The following is a 12,135-nucleotide window of genomic DNA, read 5'->3' as shown; positions in this document are numbered from 1 at the left end:
TAATCACAGGAGTACCAAAATTACTGAAAAATACCTGAAAATTAATCATAGGAGTATCAAAATTAGATATTCAGTGATATTAAAGATCTTTTGGGCTACACTCTGCAAAGTGCATGGGAGCAGGACAAGAGGGGACTTGCATAAATTAGCTGGAAGATACTGAAGTGATCTAGCCAATGTATTTTGTGAGGATTGACTATGTGGTGGCAGGAGATTTAAAAGAAGGGGATAAGGAATAAGATCAGGAATGAAAGTCAAATAAAATGTTAATGATTTTTATAAAATTCAGAGAGGTTTCTGACCTTCCAACTAGAAGAAGAGTAGTGCCACTACAAGAGAAAACTGCAGAATGGTGCAAAAATAAGCACATCTATGGGGAACATCAAGATTTTGGTTTGGGGTTCTCTGAGTTTGGAGCACCTTTGAGAAAGGCCTTTGGGTAGATGGGCTAGAAATCCAGAGTAGACCAGTTGGAGATACATCTTTAGGAGTTACTAGTGTCAAGCAGGTAACTGAAGCACTGGGCATGGATGTAATAACCAAATATGAGTGTGTGGACTGAAAAGAAAGCCTAAGGCCTTACCTTGAGTAACTCTGAGTCAGTGGTTGTTTAGAAGAAAATGAGACTTTAAAGAGGACTAATTCATAGAAAGAAAACCAGGAGTGTAGGAACAAAAGCAGATGTCCCAGGAGCTTATGGAAATGGGATGGAAGTGACACCAGGGTGGAATGATGCATCAAATAAAAGGAAAATTGAAAAAATGCATGACAGAGTAACGTAGTCAAAGCATAAAAGTTAAAGCCTACATCATAATTAGTTCTTACATATTTAACTTGTTTTAGAATATGGACGCTAATTCATTTGAATGTTGTAAGAAAATAAGCCAATGTAAGTCACACCCTTTTGTTAGTGGCAAGATATATATAGCACACAAATATTTGTCTAATAAAGTCTTTCTCAAACATTTTTTTTAAAAAATCACCATCCCCTGAAGAGCTGTTTTAGACCTCGTTTTCTGATCCCTACCATCACCACTGTATGAAATGTTAATGCTACAGGTATATTCTATATCCACCCTTTGGAAGCCCACAAGCCCTGGTAATGGCTAAGATTTTTCTTTTGTTCCTCAAGAACTTATGCTCAGCTCCTTGGGAGCAATATCACCTCCCTTAAAACCGCAAGAGCTAATGATTGAAGTTATTGGCCTATTTTGGTTTTTTTAAAGTATTTTTAAATTAAAATTTATTTTTATGTAATTCTTTGTATATAAACTATAAAAATAAAATCAATAGATGACTGAATGAAAGGAGAGATAAAATGAAAACTCAGCCTATTCGAGCCCTTCGTAAATCTTCAGAAAGAGCAGGATCCCATCAATCTACTCCACCTTTTTGGTCATGGCAGTCTTACACATCTTGCTAACTTACATTATAACAGGCACAGATTTATTGCCTTACACTTGGAGGATGGCTGTGAGGTTGTGGTTTCTCAACTCTCATGATGTGATGGCAAAGCTTCCCTTTGCCAGATGAATGGAGCCTTTTCAGCGTCTGGTTTCCCTACAACACATTACAGCTCCTTCTCGCCCTTGCAGGGTTTGATGGTTGCATCGCTTCTATGCTGTACGGTGGAGAGAGCCTTCCTTTCAGTGGGAAACACAGCCTGGCCTCCATTTCTAAGACGGATCCCTCTGTGAAGATTGGCTGCCGCGGCCCGAACATCTGTGCCAGCAACCCGTGCTGGGGAGACCTGCTTTGCGTCAACCAGTGGTTCGCGTACAAGTGCGTGCCCCCCGGGGACTGCGCGTCCCACCCGTGCCAGAACGGCGGCAGCTGTGAGCCAGGCCTGCACTCCGGCTTCAGCTGCGGCTGCCCGGAGTCACACACAGGGAGGACATGCGAGATGGCGGTGGCTTGTCTCGGCGTCTCCTGTCCTCTGGGGAGGGTGTGCAAGGCTGGGAGCCCCGGAGGCCACATCTGTGTCCCGAGCTCGGGCCCTGAGGAGGTCTCCCTGCCCCTGTGGGCCGTGCCCGCCATCGTGGGCAGCTGCGCTACAGTCCTGGCCCTCCTCGTCTTGGGTCTGATCCTGTGTAATCAGTGCAGGGGCAAGAAGGCCAACAGCCCCAAAGAGGAGAAGAAGCCGAAGGAGAAGAAGAAAAAGGGGAGTGAGAATGTTGCTTTCGATGACCCGGACAACATCCCTCCCTATGGGGAGGACATGACCGTGAGAAAACAGCCCGAAGGGAACCCGAAGCCAGACATCATTGAGAGGGAAAACCCCTACCTCATCTACGATGAGACTGATCTTCCCCACAACTCAGAAACTATTCCCAGTGCCCCTCTGGCTTCACCCGAGCAGGAAATAGAGCATTACGACATCGACAATGCCAGCAGCATCGCCCCTTCGGACGCCGACATCATCCAACACTACAAGCAGTTCCGTAGCCACACCCCCAAGTTTTCCATCCAGAGGCACAGCCCCCTGGGCTTCGCCAGGCAGTCCCCCATGCCCTTGGGAGCCAGCAGCTTGACGTACCAGCCTTCCTACAGTCAAGGTCTGAGATCCAGTTCCCTCAGTCACTCGGCTTGCCCGACTCCCAACCCTCTGTCTCGACACAGTCCAGCCCCTTTCTCCAAGTCCTCCACTTTCTACAGGAACAGCCCAGCGAGGGAACTGCATCTCCCTATGAGGGAGGGAAACACTTTGGAGATGCATGGTGACGCGTGCCAGCCCGGCATCCTCAACTACGCCACGAGGCTGGGAAGGAGAGGCAAGAGTCCTCAGGCCGTGGCGTCGCATGGCTCTAGACCGGGGAGTCGCCTGAAGCAGCCCACTGGGCAGGTCCCCCTGGAATCTTCTCCTCCAGTAGGGCTCTCCATTGAAGAGGTGGAGAGGCTCAACACGCCTCGGCCCAGAAACCCAAGCATCTGCAGTGCAGATCACGGGAGGTCTTCTTCAGAAGAGGACTGCAGAAGGCCCCTGTCCAGAACGCGGAATCCAGCGGATGGCATCCCGGCTCCAGAATCTTCTTCTGATAGTGACTCGCACGAGTCTTTCACTTGCTCAGAAATGGAGTATGACAGGGAAAAGCCCATGGTATATACTTCCAGGATGCCCAAATTATCTCAAGTCAATGAGTCGGATGCAGATGATGAAGATAATTATGGAGCCAGACTGAAGCCTAGAAGGTACCACGGCCGCAGGGCTGAGGGAGGACCCGTGGGCGCGCAGGCAGCCGCAGCACCGGGGGGCGCTGACAACACACTGCCCTTGAAGCTTGGGCAGCAAGCAGGGAATTTCAACTGGGACAGCCTTTTGAACTGGGGCCCTGGTTTCGGCCATTATGTAGATGTTTTCAAAGATTTGGCATCTCTTCCAGAAAAAGCAGCAGCTAATGAAGAAGGCAAAGGTGGCACAACTAAGGCAGCCCCCAAAGATGGGGAGGCAGAACAGTATGTGTGAACTCTGTGCACTGGCGTTACAAAAAAATATATATTAAAAAAAACAAGAAACAGACCATGGTAAGGTTACCCACTAAGAGTGGGTCACGTTTGCAAGAGGCCAGTAGGGACTGGTTGTTGGAGGGAAAGTTAAAAATAATAACCACAATGCTGCTGAAACAGACTCAAAACAACTCTTTTAATTTAAATATGCTTGGTTAAATTTCTTTTCCTGCATGCATCGTATTTTGTAACTGGTTATGTGGCATGCAGCATTTGGAAAGTTTTTTGTTTTTGTTTTTTTCGTTATTTACCAGTGTTTGATTTGTGACTTTTGAAATGAATACGGTTGCTGAAATGAACTTGTGCTTTCACCGTGGGGTATGTGTATTGTTTCCATTGTATTATTATTGTTATGTTTTGCATTGCAAGATCCTTGAGGTTTAACCTATCTTTGTAAAGTGTAGAAAGAGCCCCCCTCTCCTGAAATGAAAGACTAAGTATTAACACTTTTCAGAATTATAGATTCCGTGTTCAATGTTGCTCTGAAATGTCTGAATAATTGAATGTTTTTCATGACAGTGGGTACTAAAATTAAGTCATTTTGTTCAGCACTTTAGGACTTTATTTTTTACAAAGTTTTGTTAAAAATTCTGAAACGTTTTTGTAAACAGTTTTGGTCTTCTGACTTTCATCAGGCTTCCACTTGGAACAAAATGATTGCATGCTGTCACCAGGACACTGCCGCTCTTCTGTAAGGAATGAGGTCCTAGCAGCACTTCTCAGAGACATTTTTTAAAGTTATTTATTAAAAAATATTCTATGCTTTTAAAATTTTAAAGAATTGACCTAAAGAAAGCCTATGATTGGACTTAGTTTTCAACCATTTAACATTTATCCCAAGTACCCAGTTTTTATAATTTATATAAAGTCAAATTTCAACATGTCTTACTTTCTGTCATTTTGTAGATCCTTTTTTTTTTAATACCATGTAAAAACTTTCCTTTTTTTACACCGAAGCTGTGTTTTTGATACTGATATTTTCCTATGCTGAATATTTTTCTTACTTTCAGGGAAGGTAAGAAAATACTTTTTTTACATTTGTTACTTATGTAACGTTCATATTTTTCACAGTTTGATATTTGTAACATACTGTATGCTTTCTACTTTTAAATGCCAACAATAGAATTAAAATATTTATTTAAAATACTTTGCATTCATAGAGTAATTTTAATTGTTCATTTTCCCAGACTCTTTCCATGCCCAATTGAGAAAAGTCTTCACTTGTCAATAGGGTATGGCAAGTTGAATGATATATGGGCAACATCATTTTCTTTTAAAAAACATGAATATGGATGATTGCCAGAACAGATATTTTAAGGTTGCTTTAGTGCATTCCTACCTGTCAGAGTTCTTGGACTTCCCTAGAGCATAATGAGTCTAGACTAAGTTGGGTCTTAGGGGACTGACTTTGTTATGACCCTGGTTTAAGCATTCTGGCAATGAATGCTTGGAAGTTCCCAGCAGAGCATGTTCACCAAAGGCCAGCTTTCAACCAGGCTTATAATAATAGGAGAGGCAATGAATAAAAGCTAATTATGGAAAAATGTCTGGGTCTCATCTTCTCCAAGGATTCAACTCCAAATTTTCTATACCCAGTGGTGGTTAGGAAGAATGACAGTGAAAACTCTGCTTATGCATACCTGTCTTTAATTTATTGATCACTCTGCTCCATAAATTCTAAACAAATTTTACATGCTATCTTAGCCAAGACAAACCCCTATTTTCACATAGTCACCCAAGAGTGAAACAATCCAGGTGAAGAGACTAGCCCAGAACAAACCCACGGGTGTATAAATAGCTGTATCTGAAATAACAGGACTTCTGCAAATTATGTCACAACCTCAGAACTTTTTATAATTAAATACCTGTCCCATACCTAATATTTACTGAGAATATTATCCTCTCCCACTGGCTGTCTCTTACTGAATAGAAATTTTAACAATCTGGAAAAGTTTTTAGTATATAAAATATGGAAAAACCTTTAGTAAATAAATATTTTAATAACAACAACAGATTGAGATATGTACCAGAATTATTTTGTTTTTTAATAATGTTGAGATGATTATTTTTGCTTCAAGTAGAAAATAAAACGTGGGTATAACCTAAATTATAATATTCATGTAACATGATTTAGGGACTGAGTGTAAGATGTTAATCTAATTTGGGGCAATTTTTTGTCACCTGGGATGAGCCAACATGTTTTAGTATTTGCCTATGAATTTTAGTATTATGAATTTATGCACGAAATATGGGAACATGTTGATTGCTTTGCATAACTCAAAACAGGATACATTTTTTTCCCCAAGAAGCTCTGAAGCATCTCAATGTCCTCAAGGATATAAACTCTATAATTGAGAACAGAGCAAAAAGTAAAATGATAAACATGATTATAGCTGAGATTTAAGGGTGAGGAATCTTTTGCCAAGATTCTGTATTCTAATTCTCTAAGAATTCTTTGTGAGATAGAGAATTACTATTCCCTTGATTAATCAATCCCAGTTTCTGCGTAAAACAGGATTTTTATCAGAAAATTTCTAGTCTTTCATCCTTCTTTAAATGTTTTCCATTGAAGCAAGAACAATACTTACACTGTATTATAAAACAAATCAGAAATGTATGGAATGAAATTTTCACTCAAATGAGTACTGAAATAATGAAGTGGCATATTATTCTAGTGAAATGGGATTGAAGACAAATTGACAGGGTAACATGCATGCATGCTAAGTTGCTTCAGTCATGTCTGACTCTTTGCGACCCCATGGACAGTAGCCCACCAGACTCCTTTCTCCATGGGATTCTCCAGGCAAGAATACTAGAGTGGGTTGCCATGCCCTCCTCCAGGGGATCTTTTTGAGCCAGGGATTGAACTCGCATCTCTTATTGTCGCCTGCTTTGGCAGGTAGATTCTTTAGTGCCATCTGGAAAGCCCTGTCAAGGTAACAGTCCTCACAAATTAATCGTTAGTGGTGACATGCTTCACAGTAAATCCACACCTTCAGAATGTTAATCCAGCTCTGCAAGGGGATATTGGATTGCCTGAAATACAGTCACTCTCTGGGGCTCTTCCTGCATGTCTGTTGTAGAGAAAACATTGCTTTCTTTCAGGTGCAAACAGAAAATACCTTAGTGAGCTTGTTGCCAGGAAAGGCAGCTTGGGGTTACTCAGCCACAAGATCTGTAGGCTTAGATTGGTGACACTATGCACGACTCTAGTCACTCGGCTCTTAAGGAGGACATTGCTATTACTGTCAAGGCCGTTTCCGAAATTCCCTAAGTTAGCTGATTTCAGTGAACACTTGTTCAGATACATTCAAGACATTTGAGGAAAACAGCACCAGAAGGGACTGGAACACAACTTCTGTCTCCCATGGTGCTCTTAAAATCTTTACCCACGTGAAGGGTGATGAGATTAACTGACTTAAACTATTGAAAGCTATGGTCTTTATAAATATTTTATTTATAAGAAAAAGCAAACTATATCACCCTGTGACTTTATTACTTCCAGAAAACCCATCTAAGAAATCACTATGTTCATGCAAATGCTTTTTTATTTACTTGAATTCAACATTATGATAAAATTAATGTGTAAAATGTGAAAATGGTTCCTAAATTTTGAATCAATAATTCAGCAATGCACTTTTCCTTTTTCCATTATTTTATGTCATAGATTCAATTTAAAAAGGACTAACATTCCAAGATGACTAAATTTACATTCCCCTTAGGAAAAATAAGCCTAGAAATGAAATGTCTTTTGGCATACATTTATTAGAGCTTTCAGTGTGAAATAAAATATTAAAGTCTATGATTAATCTAGTATGTATTCCTTAAAGATATTTTGGGTGTAATGTCACATCATTAGTAATTTATATGGTTACCACTACTGAGCCATCCGGCAGTTTTAATAGTTTATCAGTCCAAGAGTTATAGATCAGTATTATACATTAATTCAGTATTTTCATTTATTATTAATAAGGTGAAAGGCACTAGGCTCTAATAAATTTTGGTGCTTACAATTTTCATACATACAGATGAATATCAGTGATTCAATTCTAACATGACCTATGCATCTATGATAATCACTGCAAACAAAAATACTTTAGACCAAAGACCATGAACTACAGCATTCTCAGTCAACAAAGAAATAGAGATATAAAGAAGTTCAATGTCCTGGGTGAATTCATTTAATCACAAACAATATTAAGTTTTCTCCACATGTCAGGCAGTCCTCTAGATCATGGTGTGAAACAAGAAAGAAACCAGACAAAGAGCATAATGATGGAACATAATGTTTTATTAGATGGAGCTAGAAACCCATCAATAAATGACAAATTAGCGATAGTTATGTAGTGTGATGTCTAGAGGAGACAAATGCTTGCATGCCAACTAAAGCAGCACAAGGGCTAGATGTTGACAAGGGAGTGTGCATGCTATTTCATTTTACTTGGCCCTGCTGTGAGGCTTGTAGAATCTTAGTTCCCTGACCAGGGATTGAACACCGGGCCCTCAGCAGTTAAAGCATGGAGTCTTAACCACTGGACCACCAAGGGATTCCGGCACGCTCTTTTAAATGGGTTGGTCAGGGAGGGCCTTTCTGGGGAGGTTGCATTTGAGCAGAGTGCTCAATGAAGCAGAAAAGCAAGCTATGGACACGTGTGGGTGATGCTGTTGCAGGCAGAGGCAGTGGTATGGGGAATCCCCAGTAGGAGATCAATCCATGTTCAAGGAACAGCCACAGAGTCACTGAGGCCAGACCATTGTCAACACATCAACAAAGGCTGCACCACAGAAACCTTAGAGTCTAATGGATGTGAGGGTAAAGAGTAAGAATGATAATTCAGAACAGGCCCAGAGACAGAATGGTTGTTGAAGCAAACCTTCATTTGTGTATCTTCTCTTGCCAAATAAGTGCATCTCTAAATTTGAAGCAAACCCTGAGAATGTGGGGATGTGCTCACTCTTCATTGATGTCTAAGATGCAAAAGACAAAAGGAGAGATGTTTTTAATTGAGATAAATGTCTGTGCTAACACTGATTGATTCATCTGATCCTCCATGACCAATCCAAACTGGTAGGCATATTAATAGGAAGCATATTAAGATATACAATAGTAAAGTAACCTATTTCTTTCTGGCTGAGGCATTGATATATCTGAAGTATGTAATATTTATTGGCTAGAAGGCTGTATAAATTTTAATTTTAAAAATTGACTTCTATTTTTACACAGGGAGTAATTTATGAGGGAAATATTTCAAGAGGGAGAAGATAGATTTATATCGGTGGGAAATAATGGCAAATGAGATATCTGTAAGACAGGACCATAAATCTATGCCTAAATTTTAGGCAACTAAAGCTTGTCCAAATATCTTATAATGAGTCTTCGATCATAATGAGTGTAGTTAACCTCCATTTTCACATTATTAATAAACTTATTTCAAAGTCTGTTAGAATTTTAAAAAGGACCCAAGTTGAGTGTAGTGAACCAGGATTAAGATATAAAGATGTACTCTCGGCATTTAGCGGAAAGACTCTTGGAAGTTTTTTATGTACCTATGACATATGTACAACGTACATATGTTATACTCATAATTATGTTAGAATTCACATAGACAATGTGACAAATGTGTAACTGGCATCATACAGGTAACTTAAGGACTCTTTGTATCTCTTAAAAGAATATGCTGAATGGATGGACAGATTCGTCAAATCCTCATAAGTCATGTGATATATTCAAGGTAGAAATACTTGTGAGAGAATCTCCATATCTGGAGACATATAATGAAAATTAAAAGACCCTCAGAATATTTAAAAACACACTGTACAAAGGGACACAACTTCCATGTGATCCATTTGAATACGCACAATTTTATTAGTTTATGAATCATGTTGCCAGAGTCCCAAATCAGTTTGCAAAGTACAAAGTGCAGTCATCATGATCTTCTGGCAGAAAGTTGGGATCTTAATCTGTGTACCATTCTAGCCCAAATAAAATAACCACCAATGTACAAAGTTCTTTGGCAACGTCAATGAGTTCCCTGTTTCAAATTGAAACCATATTGTGTGTGGTACAGATGTTGATCAAAATAAGGCTCTGTTTTGCCACAGCAGTCTGCTCACTGAGGTCATCCTTTCCTTATTCTATTTGCAGTCTTAGATCAGAATGCTACAGAGAGCAGAGCTATTAGTGCTTGATTTCAATGTGGAAAAGTAAGACACCTAGGGAAATATCCCTTTAGGAAACAGTATGAGACAATAAGTGCAGCATAGTCTACTTCAAAAATGTGTTAATTCTTTTAGAGCTATGAGTCTGACGATGTCATGTACTGGGGTAATGCTCATCAGAAAGTCAGATGATAAGATGGACTCTCTATGGAACATGGCTTTGGATAAACGGAGAATGAATAAATGCCTGCCCTCTTTGGCTTTGGGAGAACTGTCATCATGAAGCTTGATTTGGTGATCTCTACTAACAGGAAACCATTCATGTCTTTAACATATTTCTTCCAACTGATGCAAAAGGCTTATGATTGCACGTGCTGCACACACTGATACATGGATCTGGAGAGTGAATCAAAACCAGGGTCTTTTTTTTTTTCTTTTAAGTTTTATAGATAGCAATTATAGAATAGTGATTCCTACAAGAGAGTGGTTTGGACTGTCAGTATTATAAGACAGAAAAAGTACGTTCACATTTAAAGCTGTCTTAATTTATGCAGCTTCAGATCAAGAACAGAATGAGTCCAAAAAATGTTCAAGAAATTTTGAAGTGGCAAAGTCAATTATCCATAATTTATAGGCAGCTTTTTATCCAAATTAAAGCACAGTTCTTGGCCACTCTGCATTTAATGGGCCTTTCTAAATAGATATTTGCGGGATATCAAATTAAAGTATAACTACTCCCTATAAATTAGTCAGTAAGTGGGTCTTAGTAATGCATACTTTCAAAAATTTGTTTAGTATTGTATGCCAAGCACTAGGAAGAAACTGGTGAATAACAATGACTTTTGCCTTCAAGAGGCTTGTGATTTTTCATGACTCTACTCTCCTTTCCCCAAATACTTTAAAATTTGCATAGTTCTGTTTTCAAGGAATTATTTCAATATTTACAAAGACCTTTCCATTTGTACTCAGGTGTGTTTTACATACATTTTTTTGGACAATTGATACTATCAATAACCTTCTAGGGACTTCCCTGTCGGTCCAGTGGTTAAGACTTTTGCTTTCCAATACAGGGTACACAGGTTAGATCCCTAATCAGGGAACTAAGATCCCACACAGCCTCCCAGCCAAAAAAAAGAAAAAAGCAACGAAATAAACAGAACATAAAACAGAAACAATATTGTAACATATTCAATAAAGAGCTTACAAATGGTCCATATTAAAAAAAAAATCATAAAATTATTTTTAAAATAACCTTCGAAACTCTGGTGATCTGCATTTTCAAAAGTAACAAAATAATAGGTTTACTGAGTTTTTAAGAACACAAGTTCTTGAACTAAGGAAATCTGCTGACATTTTTCAGCAGTTCCTTCATTGTCTAATTATGTAAAACTTAGTTAAAATTCTTGGCCTTTGAAAGCTTTTGCTCTGAACTAACCATTATCAGTTTTGTCTTATCCTTTACCACTTATTTTGAAACTGGTTCATTTGGTTTCAGGATTATACTTTTTCACAGAATTTGGTGTCATCCATCCTCAACAAAAAGTAGGTTATCTAGATTCACCATGTTTTGCTGAGTTTATGGTAAATAAGGCTGAAGTATAATTTGGGTAAAATGACTGAATAATTACCTCTGATAATTTCTCTAGCTATCTCAAACTTCCATTTGCCTTCCAATTCCAATGCTTTTAATTTTTCATTTTAATTTCTCTGGACCCTATTCAAATTGTCATACGATCCATTTTTGGCTGCATTCTGTGGAAAGGAAACATTCAAAACTGTGAAGAAAAAAAGAATAACCAAATGGTTTATGGGTTTTTTTTTCCCTGACATTTTTGATTTTACAACCATATACTTTTCTAATTATTCTTAAGAAACTGAATAAAATACCTCCACGTGTCTTTGTTTTATCTATAAATTTCCTCTGGAGTATTCAATATAATTTCATGTTACATTTTAAGACTCATTTTAGCAAATTGCATAACTTCTAAAAGGTATTGCATGAAATAACTGGCAAGAATATTTTTATAGGGTCAGGCATCATCATGCAATAACTTGAAAAATAGAATCTAATGTCAGAGATAAATAGTATCATCAGCATCAGTATCATAAAACAAAAAATATATCATTATACACTGCATTACACTCTGAATGCATTTTAGATAACCTGCTGCTGCATTTTTACAACATTAGTCAGAAAACTTCATTTTACTTTATAATCCTCTCAACATCAGTTACACTTTATTTAATAAGTACTAGTAAAGGCCAATAAGGCTTCCCAGATGGTGCTAGTGATAAAGAACCCACTTGCCAATGCAGGAGGCATAAGATCCCTGGGTGTGGAAGATCCCCTGGAGGAGAATAAGGCAAGCCAGTCCAGTATTCTTGCCTGGAGAATCCCAAGGACAGAGGAGCCTGGCAGGCTCTGGTCCACAGGGTCACATAGGGCCGGATACAACTGAAGTGACTTAGCAC

The 12,135-nt window shown here is 38.9% G+C and overlaps 1 protein-coding gene across 1 annotated transcript in view; it reads left to right on the top strand.

Moving 5' to 3' along the window:
* FAT4 (FAT atypical cadherin 4) overlaps window positions 1-5,048 on the top strand; it is a 173,986-nt gene extending 168,938 nt beyond the window's left edge. Inside the window, exon 17 of the mRNA XM_020870222.2 lies at window positions 1,596-5,048. Coding sequence (XP_020725881.2) covers window positions 1,596-3,463 — 1,868 coding nt within the window. The 3' untranslated portion in view covers window positions 3,464-5,048. The remainder of the gene's footprint in view (window positions 1-1,595) is intronic.
* Window positions 5,049-12,135: the final 7,087 nt, after the last annotated feature.

This window comes from Odocoileus virginianus, chromosome 12 (genome assembly GCF_023699985.2).
Source record: "Odocoileus virginianus isolate 20LAN1187 ecotype Illinois chromosome 12, Ovbor_1.2, whole genome shotgun sequence".
NCBI classification, from domain to species: Eukaryota; Metazoa; Chordata; class Mammalia; order Artiodactyla; family Cervidae; genus Odocoileus; species Odocoileus virginianus.
The sequence above is the reverse complement of the archived record's forward strand: the minus strand, read 5'-3'. Positions and strand labels throughout refer to the sequence as shown.